We start from the raw sequence: 17,697 nt of genomic DNA on the forward strand, positions 1-17,697 counted from the left end.
TTGCAGCAGATATAGCTGGTTAAGCTGGTTAATTGCATCTGTTCTTCATCCGACTGATCTTGCCATTTTGCAGCCCAAGGGTATATCTCCCTCTGAAGACCCTGAGGCTCACTGTTAAGACTCCAGGTTCATGTTCATGTCAGGGAGAGGATTTGTTCTCATCAGCCCAGAGAGACGTTGTCTGGACTGCGTGCCCAGAGCAGGGGGTCTTGGAGTGTGCTGTCTGTGTTCTGCTCTGACCTGCAGCCCAGCACTCTGTCCATTGTCCCAGGCCACAGTAATTTATCCACGTATACAAAGGGTGATACTTTATTCTCCATTTGACCTCTGCACTTAGGAAATCAGATTATAGTCTGCATGCAGTCAGGCTAATTATCTCTAGGAAGGAAGGACTTAGGGAGGAGGGAGTTTTTTTGGAGGTGGGGGGGGTCTTTTGTTTTGTGCTGGAGTTTGTTCATTTGTCAGAGCGGAAAAAAAGAAGTGATCTAATTAATCAAAGTCAGAGACCCCATTCAACCATTCATGCAGTATTTTGGATATGTGTGCTTGCTTGTACACACCCAAACACAAGAGAAAAATGGTAAAAGAGAGATAACCTTTTTGAGGACGCAGCGGTAAATATCAACGTGCAGGCCAAACCCTTTGTGTCTGAAATTTGGCAATTCTGCAGGGAGCCATTCTGGTTGTTTATCAGGCCCGTGCTGTAGCTGCAGCTGCTAAGCCTGGAGGTCAGGAGAGGAACAGGGGGAGGTAGGGTTGGCTGTGCAGGATAGCAGCCAGGGCTAGGAACAAGGACACCCGTGCTGATGAAGTCCTCTTCCAGGGCACTGCCCTCTTATGCCAGCAGGACAGATGGTGGGCAGCCCCTGAGCCCTGGCAATTAAAGGCATTGTTGACCTGGTGAGAGTAACTGGCGCCTCATCCACCATCCATGTTTCATACAATGTAGGAAAGCTATAAAATGGGCAAATAGCTTTAGGATATACATATACTATAGGTATGGTATATATTTCAGAGAAGAGCAACCAGATACACTCTCAAACTTAAAGGAATAACCTGCAGTGACACGCGAAAGATGTCTCATTAGGCTTGAAAAGAGAATACCATAATGGGACTTCAAGTATTCAAGATCCACAAGGCACCTCATCCCATTGGACATCTGCTGAGTTAACAGTGAAACACAAACCAGAGGGCACAAATTGAGCCTAAGGGGAAGTTTAAAACTTATTCAGGAGGGCTTACTTCATTAGTTTATTATCATCAGTTAAGTTGTTGAAGCTGATGCCTTAGCTTCTCTGAAGGAGCAGCTGGAAGAGATTCTTGGATCAGCTGCTAGTAACTTAAGCTAGAATAGATGATTGTTTTTATTTTAACTTTTCTCATTTTTTATACTTCAAGGTATGAATCAGACTGAGTACAATTAGATGTAGAGAGTCAGGGCCTTGTTTTCTTCTGTGGAGAAACTGCCTGTCCTATAGTAAATCAATTCGTGGATGGGCTGTTTACCTACAGTGGATATTCAACTCATTGGACTCATCCAGGAATGGCATGTTTTTTACTTGTATGATCTGGAACAAATATTGTGCAAATACTACTAAAGCACAGAACAGCACAAGAGCAGTAGTTCTACTGCAAAAATGTTTCTGTTTTTGCTCCAGCTTAATTACTAGATAATTGATGATCATGCCGTACTTTTTAGTCTTGTGCCACGTACAGTACAGTACCTAAAATGTCTTGACTGACAGTCTCTGAGAAAAGCTTGGAACATTTTGTTTACATCACTCTCTAATCTGTTCCACAGTTTCCCAGCATGCCCCTGGCTGCCAAAGATGCTGTCATGCTACAGTATTTTAATAATATCCTTACCTTTAAGGGGGCAGCTGTGATAGGGTGGGGTATAGCTCCAACTCATATTTACCTTGCACATGTCTGTTTTTGCTCCCCATTTAACATCCCTCTATTGCCACCTTACCTACCACAATTACCCCTGGACATTTCTGCATTGTGCCCAGCAGCTGTGTTGTACAGTACCCTACCTTGGCAACTTTGGCCAGCCTGCCAACCTCAGGTGTTCAACCATGGCTCTGTTGCCTTTGTTGCTCCAGGAAAGTGAGAGGGGTAGCATGCTGCTGCAGAATATATTATAAATACGCAGGTAAAAGGGTAGTGTCTGAAAGAAAGTAGCAATTGCCTGAGTCAGCACAGTGACTGAGGAAACCCACCTAGCTCAGCAGTTTGCATGTGATGCTGGCACTGACCTGCCACTCCTGCTTCCTACAGGCTCTGGAGGAACGCCGGGGGGGGTTGTGCGTGAGTGGCTGGGCTCAGTGTTGAAGGGACGTGTCCGCATGTCAGAGACCACTGCTTACTGTCATAAACGCTTAGGTCACTCATCAGACTGCACGCTCCCACTTCCTGTTTTTCTGTTCAGCAGCAGGATTGACATCTGACAGTGAATCGAACACAAGGACAAGCTCTATCTCAAGGGCCACAGTCCCAACAGTAGTTAGTACAAAAACTGTCTGTTTCATCTGTTTCCAAATGTAATTTAGAGTCACTGCTGTCTGCGGAAAATGTTTTGACTGAAATGTCCAGATTTGCATCTATTTGATGGCCTTATGTTCCTGTGCGCCGGTGTTGGCTTACTTTTATTGGTACACCTCTGTGATTTATTGAGATTTCCATAATCTTTTCACTTAGCAGACTTTTCAGCACCACGCAAACTCCTGTGTACCACATGCTGCATTGTCTCCACTTTTCTATACTTCTCAAAACACTGCCTGCTTGTTTTCCATCCTCTGTCCTGCTCAGGACCCCCTCCTTCATGTTGCCCAGTGCTATGTTCACTGACCATGAGTGGGTGCGACTGTTGATGATTGTAGCACAGTTGACTGTGATCCCTGGTCTTCTCAGTGAAGTGAACAAGTGTGGGTGGTCATCCATACATTTCTAAGGACAGATGTGTCCAAATATCTTAATGTTGGTTCAATGTTGAGGTGTTTTGTGTCGCTGACTTTTACCCTTGTGTGTATCCAGGGCAGAGTAGAACATGAGATTGTTCAAATGATGAATTTGGAGGAGTATTGTTTGCTTGGTTTTTCTTTGTCCTTCTTTGCTGCTGTTGTCCTCTCTCCCAGCAAGCTGCCCCACTGTCTTATCTCTATACTGGCTCCTTTACTAGCATGGCTTTACGTTGTTACTTCTGGAGAATAAAGGACTCCAGGCAGTAGCCCTTATTCAAACAGGCATCACAGGTGTGTTTTATTTATGGTGATTAACACTTTGGCTGTGTTGTGAAATGAGTCAGAGCTGTATCTGTGACCACCTGGAAAGTGCAGATGTCCAACAGTGACACAAATGTGTTCCTCGTTGTTTCATCAGTGTAGAACACAACAAATCTTGTCCTTCTCAGTATAGTTTTTACAATATGGTGGTCTGAATGTAACCCATAAGGTATCTTGTACCTAATAGGAAGAAGCTAAGGTTCTCAAAAATCTCCTAAGGTTAATGAGACAAGTAAGCCATCGGGAAGGGGCCATGAACTACAAGAAGAAGCAGCTGAAAGTCCTGTATGCCGTGTGTTCGCAATGGAAGATGAGTGAATTCACACCTGCTGAGTGCATGCTTATGTATGCAAATGATGTGGCAACACAGGAGCATTGAGGCAGGGATTATGGGATTTACAAAAATATGCCAAGTACAAGGTCTGTCTGAGGTGTGAGTGGCGTACTGTATCTAAATTTAGAGGCAATCTTTCCAAGATTAGTTAACACGGGGGAGAGGAAGAAGAATAGTCCAGGGCTAAGACAGTGCTACCTACAATTTTTTTAAAGACTTATTTTTAAAATAAAGATTTTATGTTCTCCAAAGCAATTGCTTTCACACATGGCCTGCCAGGTGCCATTACATTTGGCCCATTCAGGCGCTCCTTCTGGATAATAAGGATGATTTGCCATCAATTTTGGGTCTTTAAAGGTGGCTTCTCAAAGTGTTTTACAGAACTAGAAATATCTAGGAAATCTAAACTTTCCCATGCACAAAAAATGAGAACAGTGGTCCTAATGATAATCACAGGTTGTTGGTCTTAAGTCTTCTTACTTCAGGTGGAGCAAGAGATGCAGATTGGAAGGAGTGATGTAGTTGCCAGGCAACTCTATTCAGAGCTGCCGTAGGAGGCCGGGTGTGGCTGACGGGGTGGAACTGCTTGAATTGGAGCAGTGAGGTAGTGAGAGGAGGCACAGAGCTTTAATCTTGCTGTAAGGGTCTGACTTTTCTTCACTTCATTCCTGTACACTCCAACTGTACACTCCTGCTGTCTGAAGCTACATGCACTATGAAGTAGTTCAGGTGGGTAGCTGTGTCAGCATTCGTAGGCTTCCACACCTGAAGAAGGCTCCACGGCCGAAACGTCGTGTTTTCTTTCTTCTCTTTTCAGCATGGAATAAACCTATCACTTGTTCCTTTACATGCACGATGGTTCAACTGCACGGAATCTACACAGTGGCTTTTGTTAAACCATGTGGTTGTGTAGTAAGATAATTGCATTAACCATAATTGTTTTCACAGTATCAGAATAATCTTTCATTATCCCTCAGGCAGCTGGGGGTCTTTAGAACTTGGAGCTTCAGTCATGTCCAATAAAGCTTTTTTGTCAAGCACAGCTGTGGAGATGAAATTAAGTTGTTAAAGCATTTAAATCAAATCTATTCAATATCTTCTGCTGTTCACATGCATTTATTTTCAAAATAAGACTGCCACTGTGTTCTCAAGGTTTCTTTTCTGTGTATATTAGATTACTCTCTGATTATACAGTATGAAGATCACAGTGATGAACTAAGGTTTTTTCTCTGTTTTACCGTTTCATGGGGACACTGTGGGGTGCTGTATAGTACAGTATACCTGTTTACGTACAGTACTTTGCCGCCTGCCTGCTCTTATAATGAAGGTTGACAAAACAACATGTCCTCACATATACTGTATATACATAGGTCTTCTCAGAGTACTAAGGAACTCTTGGGTTTTTTAGATTCTTCCTTAAACTGAAGCTCCTTCATATACTCCTACATACACTAAAAAGCATAAGTATTGGGGCATTGAAGTGAAATATATTTTTGCTGTGTACCATCAAGTTATGTATTTTGGATAAAGATAAATAGAATAAAAATGATGGAAATGTCAGCTTTTATTTCTGGACTTTTTTGTGCATATGTGATATAACCATGTTAGAACAATTTTTTTGTGTTCAGTCCCTCCCCCGAATTTCAGAGAAGCATGAGTATTGGGGAAAATGGTACTAAAACAAAGATTAGTGTAAAGTTAGTATTTGGTTGTATACACCTTAAATGTACTGTAAATGGCTGATTAAAAAAATATGTCAGTTACAACATAAGCACAAGATATTTCCAGATAATAATAATTAATACTATAAATATTGATGATGCTACCAAAACGCTGCCAACAGAAGCCTTGAAAAGCCAAGGTGAGCCTAAAGGGACAAATAACCCAGTACATTAACACCTCTTAGCACTGTGGGAGGGAGTCCTTAGTGCCAGCCCTCCCTGTGTAGCACCCAGTGGTATGAATATCTGGAGTAAAGCACAGAATGCTTGCTGGGAAGACTTTATTATCCTGCTTTGTTCTTTTTCAGGGATTTTTAGTCTCTTGTCTTCATGTTCTTCTTAAATGCTCATCTCCTCTAATCTCTTTTGAAACACTGAAATACAATCCAGCAAAGTGCCTGAGTTCTTGTTTTTCAGAGACCATAGTGTTTCTTTGGATTGGGGTTCAAAAGATTTTGCCTCTCTTGATTTCTCTTAGGACTATCAGTTCTGCTGTGGGTTGTTGTCTGGCTCTTGTGGTACAAACATCAGGAGTTATATCTTTGCCTCAGAGACCCAAAAATGACTTCAATCTGTTTTTATCACTTTCCAGAATTTGCTTTCTGGAGGGTTCTTGTAAAAGATCTATAAATGAAAGCACGCGCCTGTCATTTCACAAAACAAACTTGATCTTCTTGAAAGGAACAAATGCGTCACAGGACATGGCTTGGTGATCACTTACACAGATGCAACCAATCTAATTATACGACCATTTAGAAAACTATGCATGCTGAATAAAGAGCACTAATGACAAAGCAGAGTACTGATCTGTGCACACATGTTGATGGAATGGCAAGTTTTCTGCTTGCCTTTTCAATTTGCTTGAAGTCATATTTAAGTTGTGTCCCATGATGCTTCTAAGCTTTTCTCAAAGATCAAGTGAGTGTGGAAGGAAAAAGGAAAGAAATAACAGTAAGTCAAACAGTATTAAATACTTCAGCAAACTGATAAAAATGCACGTGGCATTGGATTCCTTCTAGTATTACATTTAAAAACATTAGCTCTTCCACTCTCGGCTTGGGTAGAAAAAGTCTACACAAAGCACTATACAAAGGCAAAGTCAGTGTCTTTATCAAGGTGATATTTTTAACTTTTAAGAAAGCTTTCATTATTGTGAGAAAGAAGTGCAAGTGGTTATGGCTGAAGAATGCTCTTGGGCGTTTGTCCTGCAGGTACTAGTAGTCATGGAAAGCAGAAAGGTCAGTTAGGAGCAGTGATGGCTACATTCCGAGCCACAGCACAGGCAGTAGTGTATGTCTGCAAATAAGCTCCTTGATTCTATCTGGATGAGCTACTATATGAAGCTCGGCGCTGAGAGGAGCAGTCTTTCTTTGACTCCTTACTTCTGGCCCAGTTATCTTAAACCTTTGTTGACCTTTTATGTTTCTATAAAGTTTTTGCATTGATTTCTTTTTTTACTCTCGGTGTAAGCGCTGAGGAGCCCAGTTGGTAGGATTCCCTCTGTGGAGGGCTGTGTTATGGGTCAGCTCTGACTGGCCAGGTTGATGGTTGAACCTACCAAGTTCTACCAAGAGAGCTGTTTTAGTGGGGTTTTGTGGGGCTCACAGTGTTTGCACAAGGCAGACAGCTTGACACCTTATATCAGAGCACCTTATGCTCATCTCTGCTTGTTCAAAGATTGTTAGGGTGAGTCGCGTTTGTCAAAAAAAGAATTGGTGGTTCTCTATCAGTGGGTCACAAGGAAATATCTAGGAAACCTAAACTTTCCCATGCACAAAAAATGAGAATAGTGGTCCTAATGATAATCACAAGTTGTTGGTCTTAAGTCTTCTTACTTCAGGTGAAGCAAGAGATGCAGATTGGAAGGAGTGATGTAGTTGCCTGGCAACTCTATTCAGAGCTGCCGTAGGAGGCGGGCGTGGCTGACGGGGTGGAACTGCTTGAATTGGAGCAGTGAGGAAGTGAGAGGAGGCACAGAGCTTTAATCTTGCTGTTAGCGTTTGACTTTTCTTCACTTCATTCCTTAACTGTACACTCCTTTTGCTGTCTGAAGCTACATGCACTATGAAGTATTTCAGGTGGGTAGCTGCATCAGCATGCGTAGGCTTCCACACCTGAAGAAGGCTCCACGGCCGAAACGTTGTGTTTTCTTTCTTCTCTTTTCAGCATGGAATAAACCTATCACTTGTTCCTTTACATGCACGATCGTTCAACTGCACGGAATCTACACAGTGGCTTTTGTTAAACCATGTGGTTGTGTAGTAAGATAATTGCATTAACCATAATTGTTTTCACAGTATCGGAATAATCTTTCATTATCCCTCAGGCAGCTGGGGGTCTTTAGAACTTGGAGCTTTAGTCATGTCCAATAAAGCTGTTTTGTCAAGCACAGCTGTGGAGAGGAATTAAGTTGTTAAAGTGTTTAAATCAAATCTATTCAATATCTTCTGCTGGACAAGACTGCCACGGTGTTCTCAAGGTTTCTTTTCTGTGTATATTAGATTACTCTCTGTTTATACAGTATGAACATTGCAGTGATGGACTAAGGTTTTTTCTCTGTTGTGCCGTTTCATGGGGACACTGTCAAAGCCCAGTTTCAAAGTCAAATTGCTGTGTGGTACAATATACCTGTTTACATACAGTAGTTTGCCGCCCACCTGCTCTTATAATGAAGGTTGACAAAACCACATGTCCTCACGTATACTGTACATACATACTTCTTCTGGAGTATTCAGAAACTCCTGGGTTTTTTAGATTCTTCCTTAAACTGAAGCTCCTTCATATTCTCCTACATACACTGAAAAGCATAAGTATTGGGGCATTGAAGTGAAATATATTTTTGCTGTGTACCATCAAAATATGTATTTTAGATAAAGATAAATAGAAGAAAAATAATGGAAATGTCAGCTTTTATTTCTGGACTTTTTTGTGCATATGTGATATAACCATGTTAGAACAATTGTTTTGTGTTCAGTCCCACCCCCGAATTTCAGAGAAGCATGAGTATTGGGGAAAATGGTACTAAAAGAAATATTAGTGTAAAGTTAGTATTTGGTTGTATACACCTTAAATGTACTGTAAATGGCTGATTCAATCAGTGATCCATCGGCATCACCAGACTCTTTATGTGTTCCTTTGAGGTGCCTTTCAGTTGTTGCTTCTTTGTGGGGTTTTATGACTTTAGTTTCCCCTCCAACAAGTAAAATGCTGCTCAATAGGATCAGTCAGAGGTCAGAAGATTGACTTGGCGAGTTCAGGAATTTCCACTTCTTCTGCTTTTTCTCCTTGTGTTAAGTGTGCAGTATGTGTTGGGTCATTGTCTTAAGAGGGTGAATTCTCACTGACTTTGTAAGCGTTTTTCTGGACACAGGCAGAGTAGATGTTTCTCTTAAGGTTTTTGTTTGAGCGGGAAGTTGTACTTACATGGAAATCTTCTTGATTGAAAGGGAAACTATAGTAAAAATAAGAAACAAATGTGATGGTACTTTTAAATCTGAAAAGTGGTGCTATTTGACTTGTCAAAAAAACCTGTCAGTTACAGTGTCCCCACACTTTTTCAGGAGATACTGCCTTAGTGAGAAAATTTGATAGTAACACTTGACTTCACAGATGTACTTACATACAGCTTATTTAAGGAATGCTGCTGCTTTCACCTGTCTCTCTAGACAATATGTAGAGTACAGTATTTATTAAGCCATCAGTGCTTATCTGGTTGTCATTCTTTACCAATTCTGCTCTCTTTATTCTGTATTACACCCTGATACAGTCTCTGTATCAGTGCAGAGCTCTTCATATCAATTTGCAATATTTCTGTAGGGAGGATGGGCCATTTGATTTACGCTGCCCTGATATAAATCAGGTTTAGCAGCTGGTCCCAGGTCTCAACAGAGCTTTATTTCTGACAAGGGATCTTGACAACTGTTGTAGAGTTTCCTGTCACCACGTACCTATGTTGTGCTCAAGGCAGCTGGCTTGTGGCTTCCCCAGAGATGACTGGGGAAAGGGAGACCAAGTTTTGACTTACGGCAGTCTGAGTTTATGGAGTTGACTGCTGCAGCGAGTGAGAACGGAAGGTGACTGTTTTAAATCGGGAATCAAAATATACCATTTGTCCATGAACCATGTGTTGGGAATCTTAAGTGATCCTATTTTCATACATTTTAAACGATGAACTAATCTGTCAAGCACAGAAGAGCTCATGGCATGATTGCAGTTCATATTTCTTTTCTGCTCTGGTATTTGACTGATATGTGTCACTCTTTCGTTTTGTTCCTGTGGGTTCTGGCATTGCTTAATGGGATTGTGTAATAGTATAGCACTGTGCAAAATATGCCCCATCATTAAAGAATTCCAGACCTTAGTATGAGTGGAGTCTTGGAAGCAGATTAACTGCTGTCCTGCATTCCTCTACCAGCACACACCTCCCCTTGGACTGGGTTTCCCTGTCTGCTTGTGCCATGGGCAATGCTAATAATTATAATTAATACTATAAATATTGATGATGCTACCAAAACGCTGCCAACAGAAGCCTTGAAAAGCCAAGGTGAGTCTAAAGGGACAAATAACCCAGTGCATTAACAACTCTTAGCACTGTAGGAGGGAGTCCTGAGTGCCAGCCCTCCCTGTGTAGCACCCAGTGGTATGAATATCTGGAGTAACGCACAGAATGCTTGCTGGGAAGACTATTATCCTGCTTTTTCCTTTTTTCAGGGATTTTTAATCTCTTGTCTTCATGTTCTTCTTAAACGCTCATCTCCTCTAATCACATTTGAAACACTGAAATACAATCCAGCAAAGTGCCTGAGTTCTTGTTTTTCAGAGACCATAGTAAGTGTTTCTTTGGATTGGGGTTCAAAAGATTTTGCCTCTCTTGATTTCTCTTGGGCCTATCAGTTCTGCTGTGGGTTGTTGTCTGGGCGCTTGTGGTACAAACATCAGGAGTTATATCTTTGCCTCAGAGACCCAAAAATGACCTCAATCTGTTTTTATCACTTTCCAGAATTTGCTTTCTGGAGGGTTCTTGTAAAAGATCTATAAATGAAAGTACGCGCCTGTCATTTCACAAAACAAACTTGATCTTCTTGAAAAGAACAAATGCGTCACAGGACATGACTTGGTGATCACTTACACAGATGCAACCAATCTAATTATACGACCATTTAGAAAACTATGCATGCTGAATAAAGAGCACTAATGACAAAGCAGAGTACCGATCTGTGCACACATGTTGATGGAATGGCAAGTTTTCTGCTTGCCTTTTCAGTTTGCTTGAAGTCATATTTAAGTTGTGTCCCATGATGCTCCTAAGCTTTTCTCAAAGATCAAGTGAGTGTGTATAGCCTAGAAAATAAAATGTTTGCTTTTAATTGCATGAAATTTCGCTCCTAGAATTCCTAGTGTGAAGTCGTTAAAGAGCTGTTACTCTTTAAAGGGACCCTGCCCACTGAGGCAGACAGGTGGAGAAAAGGTTTTCAGTGGCATGTTAGAAAATTGTCCAAGAACAATGGTACAGAATTCCAGAAAAGGCTTTTCTTTTTTTTATCTGAGTCTTAGGAAGCCGACGTGGTCTTTTCCTCCCTGCTCCGGCCTGCTCTCCGGGGGGCCTGTCGGCAGTGTGCGAGGGCGGTCTCTGATCCAGACGCGTGTGTAAACAGTAGAGACAATGGGCATTGAGTGGTGCACAGACACAGCCCGGTGCCTGTCACAGCCCACCCCCACTCTCTCTCTTCCTGGGTCTGACTGGTCTTCTTGTGCCCCTTCCTTCTTCTCGGGCCTGATTCTCCTCTGATCCCTCCTGCAGACGCCTAGCTCCAGAGAGAGGTTATTGATTTGCTGTTAGTTCCTGTGTCAGAGAGGGCTACTGTATGTGCTCAACAGGGACTGTTTTAACCTCTGCCCTGCTCCCTCTTTAAGGAGATCCCCATTCACCTTTCTGTAATATGTAGCTCTCCTTGGAGCCATTACAGTAAATCTTTTATGTTGCTACTGTCCACTCCTGTCGCCTTACATTTTTTACTGCACTGAGTAAGTGGAGCCAAATCAAGCATTTCTATAATGTATGTGTGTGTGTGTGTGTGTGTGTGTGTGTGTGTGTGTGTGTGTGTGTGTGTGTTGTAGTGCATCTTACTGTGCCACATATGTTTGCAGAGAGCCCATATTCATAGCCCTGGAGCCTGGAGTCTTCCAGTAGTACAGCTGAATGAAGTTGGGAATTGTCATTGCTTGGGATAAAACGGTGAAAGGCATCAATATTTTAGCTAAACTAACTCGGCTTGTGCACTTGCACTGTGATAAAAGCAGGGAGAAGAATGACAATATGATAATAAATGCACAGTTAATAATTCACATCTAGGATAAATAAAATCCTGGTAAAATACAAAAAGCCTTTTGCAAAAATATGGTTCACTGTCGAAACACTTAAAAAGAGCACAAGTCTTGCTTCCTGTCTGTGATAAAACAGGATAATAATCTAGTTTCAGCACCGGCATGGAGTCCAAATTCTCCATTCTAAAATTACATCTTGATCCCACAAGAAAAGAAAACAAAAATATTTTTCCAAGTTAGTCTTTTCTCCCCAAGTCCTCGTCAATATTTATTTTTGCCCCTTAACTCCTTTCAATATCAAAGCTAAGGGTTTTTGATGCTTTGTGATTTCCCTGGGGTGCAGTTTGTTCTTTTTCTCTGCTGGAGGTTGGGGTGGAGGCTATGTTCTGTGCAGAGGGAGTATGTTAGCAGAGGAGAGACTGGGACTTTTCCCTGTGCTATAGCCCTTGCTGGTGTGCCGTGAGAGGAGAGGTATTGTCTTTGGTGACAGTACAGCTCATTCCGTACTATAGCTGTGATGAACAGGGTTACATCACTCGAGGCCTCTCGACTGTTCTTGTGTGCCCATTGCTATAGTCATTTCCACTGCCTGGTCCTGTTTAAACTATCTGTACGATCCTTGGCATGTTCATGATTAACATTGTATGTGAGAAAATGTAAAAAAAATTGATTCTCTTAAATGGATTCGATGGACCTCCTCTGCTGCACTCTGAGGAATCCGTAAGTGTTCTCAGCTACTGGACAAATCTTGGATGTTTCCATGCCCATAAACATATCAGTGATGCCGTTTTAGGGCTCTTGACTACTTTAGAGTTCAGTTCTGTTGCAGAGTGTGGGATCCTCTAGAGTCCTTACAGCATTGTGTCACAATAATTATACTGTAGGACTGAAATAATCATCAAAGTACCGAGCTGATGATCAAGCTCATTGAACCAGTTGTTTGTCCAGGAGAGCACTGGGACCTTCTGCTCCTAATGACTCAGTTGAGTTATTGACTTAATCAATTCAAATGAGCAGTGTATTCCAGCATTTAAGCACTTTGAATGTTCTGTTCCCAATAAAGCCTACAGGCCTGTGTCTCATGGACCGACATTGAGGATCCCTGGACTGGAAGTGGACCAGTTCTTCCCTGCCCCTCCTGCAGCAGAGTGCTGTGGGCCTCTTGTCTTTCATTCCCCATCTTCCCTTCCTGACGGCTGCTCTTGGTTGATGTGCCCACAGATGTATGGCAGGTATACCCAGGAGCTGGGGGTATACGCCAAGGAGGAGGCTGCGCGGCTGCGAGAGGAGAGCAGTATCCGGAGGGTGTCCAGCGAGCGGAGCCGGTCAGCAGAGCTGCTGGAGTATGATAAAGGGCGCTGCGCCAAGTGTCGGAGTGAGTCACCCCGTGCCAGGGTGGGATAGGGGGTTAGTGACCATACCCTAGGGAGAGGGGCGGGGCGTGTGGGAATGACCACATGCCAGTGGCTGGGATACAGGAGTGACCACACATTGGGGGCGGTGGTGAGACGTGACTGGACCACATGCCAGTAAGCGATTGTGGGAAGTGTGGAACAAGGAAAGGGTTTGAGGATAGCAGGGGGGTTTTCTTTTTGGAAAAACCAACACTTGATATGATAAGCACACAAAGAAGACATGTTGAAAGAATGAAGCAATGCTGCATTGTGACTTTTTAGTAAATTAAGTGATTTTGCTGATGATCAATACGTCAGTTTGGCCCAGATGCTCAGCTACTGTCTGTGCACGAGTGGCTTGAATCACCTCTGGAATCTGCCTGGGGGCATAGTGTGCAGGAAAACCTTTCAGAGACCTTCCCAGAGACACGCTTGTATGCCACAATTTCCATATCTTGTCATTTAAGATGAGGAACTGTGTTCTACCTTTAGAACTTCCTAAGATGAAGAAAGTGGGCAGCACTCCAGTTGTTTTACTCTGTCAGTGACTAATTTACAGTAGCTGACTGAAAGTGTGACTGTCTTAGACCAGCAAACATCAGAATATGCAATAAATTATTTTTAAAATATCTGTGTACTATGTCTGTTCTTTCTGTGTTTAAGTATAAGTTCTGTCCTTGTCTTGACATTTATGGTAACTCAAGAAGTTAACCACGGCTGTGAGTGGTTTTGTCAAAATCTCACAAAATGATTTTATTTTAGCGTAATTCTGCTCTCTGGACTGTGATCTGAATAAACTTTCAAAATTTGACTGAATTGCACTAAAGAGACCTTACAAAGGTGTGATGATCGAATGATCTCCTTGACAATGATGTCTATTTCGTTTGTCTGACCCAGATGACAATGTGAAGCATGTGAGTGTGGGTGAGGAGGTATGTATTCCTGTCAAAATTGTCCACAAAAATCTCCACGATGCCAGTAACCTGTTGTAATGAACTAAAAGGCATCTTCTTTCAAATCTGCAAGATTGTGGACTAAATAAAACTACAGTAGAACACAAATGTGTGTGTGTTAGAAGGGGTGGTGGCTTTTCATGCGAGGGGGTTTTGTTTTGTATCTCCAAAGGAATGTAAACACCTCAACGTCTTAATTATATAAGGTAAATGCAATGTGATTATTATTAATGATAAGGGATAAGGAAGTCCTTTCCCTAAAGCTGAAGGTTGAATTCAGGACAGTGTGCATGCTGATTAAAAAGCTACATGAGAATATTAAGAGGGTGTTTCTTTCCTGTCTGCACACACACACTGCCTGGAGACCCCCTGCTGTCCTGGCCAGGAAACCTAGGGCTCCCTAATCTCCTGCGTCTCACTGCACATTGTTACCACCATAGAGGAAACCAATTGAGGGCCTTTTGTACAAACAGAGAGCTTCCTATTGGAGCTCAAGCAGTCAAAACGGTAACTTGCTAAGCGCGGGCCGCCAGTCTGGCTTTCCAGGGAGAAGGCAAAGCAGAAGTGCGAACCATCCATACTCTGTTATGTGTAAATCGCTGGTCCCATTGAGGGTACAGAGTGCAACGGAGAGCGCATACTGTAACTGCTCTCCACCCCGACAGGACGCCAGTCCATCACAGTGCCATGGAAGAAGGAGCGCTTTTGAACAGCCAATTCAAACTAGCCAGCATGTCTCTGGGAGATGGAATGAAGCTGGAGAAACCAGAGAAAATCCATCTGATCATGGAGATACAGGGAAACTCCACACAAAAGGCACACCAGGGGAGAATTTACCCAGGACCCCAGAGATGTGAGGCATCACTAACTGCTAAACCACTATGCCACTGATCTAATATTGGTCAAAGCTGAATGGTCATTGTTTAGTCTGTCAAGCCATTTTTTTTCCAGTGCCATAATGATGCCTCTCTTGTTTTAACCAGTTAGTTTCTGACCTGCTGGTCTTTGTGGTTAAGAGCACTAAATACTTTTAAACGTATTTGCCAAACAGGCTCATGGGTATAATGTGGATTGTAGGGTTTATTTCCCAGGCTGGATCTAAGTTGTATTTTGAATATATTCCCTTCCACAGAGCAGGGAATTGTATTATAGGTTTTTGTCAATGTACAATGTATCAATGCAAACGTATTGCTGCATCCGTTCATTTTTATGGAGAATATGCCTACGATCAAGTATATGTGGCTCTCCAGATGATGAAAATAGTAGTAAATGGACAGACTGGAGACAGAAGCACATGTGATTTCAGCCTACAACCTTCCCGTGAGGAGTCCATGGTTTTAAACTCTGCACACTGCTGCCAGTCTTTATCTTAAAGGGTATTAATCCCGTTATTAATTGCAATATGGGATAATCTGCTTTGAGACGGGAAAAACTGAAAGTGAGTTTCAATTCATTTTGTTTTTGTTGATATTACATTTGTAATGTTTTCTTTCTAAGATCTGTAAGGCTTGATGTAGATTTGTAGAAAACAGAGATTCTCAGTAACGAAAGAAACACTACATGAGTGCCTAGTGAGATGGACAGTAATAACATCTTTGGGCACTAGGAGGGGCTGCTGGATAAATTATTTTATTCTAACATGGAAAGATATTTTCAGGTTTCTGGAATTTTTATTAGCATAGTGGCTTCAGTAGAAAGAGAGAAGGAGTGATTTTTGGGGAGACAGGAAAGATTTTTGTTTAACAGATAGAAAACCGAGGCTGTTTCATTTGACAGCATGAAGTTTTCAAGTTTATGCTCAATGTCAGGAGACATCAACAGCAAAATAATCTTTATTTGACATTACTCTATTAATGCCACCTGAAGGTGGACATAGAGTTGAAACATAAATGCAGCACCCAGCTCTTGATGTAAGTTCAATGTTATTTCTTCCTATTGATCATAAATACTTTCTGTGCTGAACCAGAGCTTATTTAATACATTAGCGAATATCTTGGCAGTCTCATGTTGCCTTTTAATAGGAGAGCAATGTTTGGATGGAACAGCTGGGAGTGTGCTTAGCTTTCAGCTAAAAGCTGAAAACAGAGATTTTTGTGCATTCTGATATTGCCTCATGGTGACGTTTTGTGTAGTCAGTTATAAAGAGCTAGGTAATGTGGACACCATTGCAGTGTGAGATTCTGTTCCCATTTACCTCCGTTTTTTCCTCTTTGCCCCTCACTGGTGAGCTGTAGCTGCGTATTGTGAAATCCAGCATTGTTGTACAGTATATCTAGGTCTTGTATTAGTGCTGCTGCTAGTGTAGGGATAGAGCGCCATCTACTGTTTTCCATCTAGTACACACATGGTGTTTCCTTGAATCTATGCACTCTGGTCTCTTGAATGCCTTTGGATTTTTCCTTCTCCTGTCTTCATGGTTCACAGTTACAGCTGGGTGTTTATGTGGTCTGGGACAGCCTCTTGCCATCTTTTAAACTGCAGTTTAGAACTCTCTGCTAGTCAGCTGTTGCACTTCTTGCTGAACAGATGAAATCACTTTGGTACTTTTTCCCCCAAAGCCAAGGCTGTATTTATCTCAATTTAAATCACTTTCTCTCAGCGAGTATATAATGAGCTGGTTGTGTGGGTTAAAGGCAGCAATTTCAGCTTTTATTGTATTCCTTGTATTAAAAGAAAGAATGGAGTGCTTATTGTGACAGATGGCGTTTGAGTGTCATGTCAAGTGCTTTCTCACTTTTATTGTAAAATTGGTTTTCTGTGCAGTTTAAATGGTGGTAAACGTGAAAATATATAGTACTGTATGTTCTCTTTATTTCGAGACTATTACAAGACGCAGACATCATTGCATACATATTGAAAAGGATATGTGTAGAATAATAAATAGTATTAAAACCTTGAAGCCTGATCTCAGAAGCAAACCGAGTTAGGGCCTGGTCAGTGCTGGGATGGGAGACCTCCAAGGAAAACCGTGTTGCTATTGGAAGTGGTGATGGTGGACTAGATGACACTCTGTCCTCTGGACCAGGATGTCCACATCATTGCCTCAGTGTGATGATGAAGGTTACTGTGATGTAGGAGGTGACATCTTTCAGATGTCATTAAGCTGAGGTCTACAGTACGTAGTCATTAATAGCACTTTTTCTAAGGAGTAGGAGCGTTAAACCTAGTGTCCTACCTAAATACAGGCTTTGAGCCTGTAGAATCTAGCCTTCATAATGTTCTCCCTTCATTCAGCTGTGTAGAATACTTATGGCATGTAAGGGCTGCCTCACATCACCAAGGTGGCACATTACAGAGCCTGGCGAAGGGGCTACATTGCTACATGTAAAACTCTTTGGGAACCTTTGGATATAAAGCTCTATTTAAATATACTTAATTCAATTTCAGTTATTAAACATTAATGATGTTGAAAGAATGAAGGCTCAGCCACTTGTTTGAGAGTGGCTCACAGCCTGAAGCCTAAATGCAAAGGGTCCTGTATTCAAAAATATTTACTTCCTACAACTCACAACTAGAAATCCACTGAAGTTGAGCAGGTGTGAGCCTGGCCAGTACCTGGATGGGAGACCTCCTGGGAAGGCTAAGATTGCTGCTGGAAGAGGTGTTACTGGAACCAGTAGGGGGAGCTCACCCTGTGGTCTGGGTCCTAAAGCGAACATATAAGTGGACAAGTGCTTTCTAGGGCCA

General features: G+C 42.1%; 1 protein-coding gene across 3 annotated transcripts in view; it reads left to right on the forward strand.

Annotated features, from left to right (window-relative positions):
- LOC148676731 (chloride channel protein 2-like) overlaps window positions 1-17,697 on the forward strand; it is a 255,825-nt gene that overhangs the window by 52,907 nt on the left and 185,221 nt on the right. For all 3 annotated transcript variants that reach the window (XM_088612070.1, XM_088612051.1, XM_088612061.1), the window contains exon 2: window positions 12,885-13,038. In XM_088612070.1, coding sequence (XP_088468196.1) covers window positions 12,885-13,038 — 154 coding nt within the window. The remainder of the gene's footprint in view (window positions 1-12,884; window positions 13,039-17,697) is intronic.

This window comes from Lepisosteus platostomus, chromosome 2 (genome assembly GCF_059453375.1).
Source record: "Lepisosteus platostomus isolate fLepPlt1 chromosome 2, fLepPlt1.hap1, whole genome shotgun sequence".
NCBI lineage: Eukaryota > Metazoa > Chordata > Actinopteri > Semionotiformes > Lepisosteidae > Lepisosteus > Lepisosteus platostomus.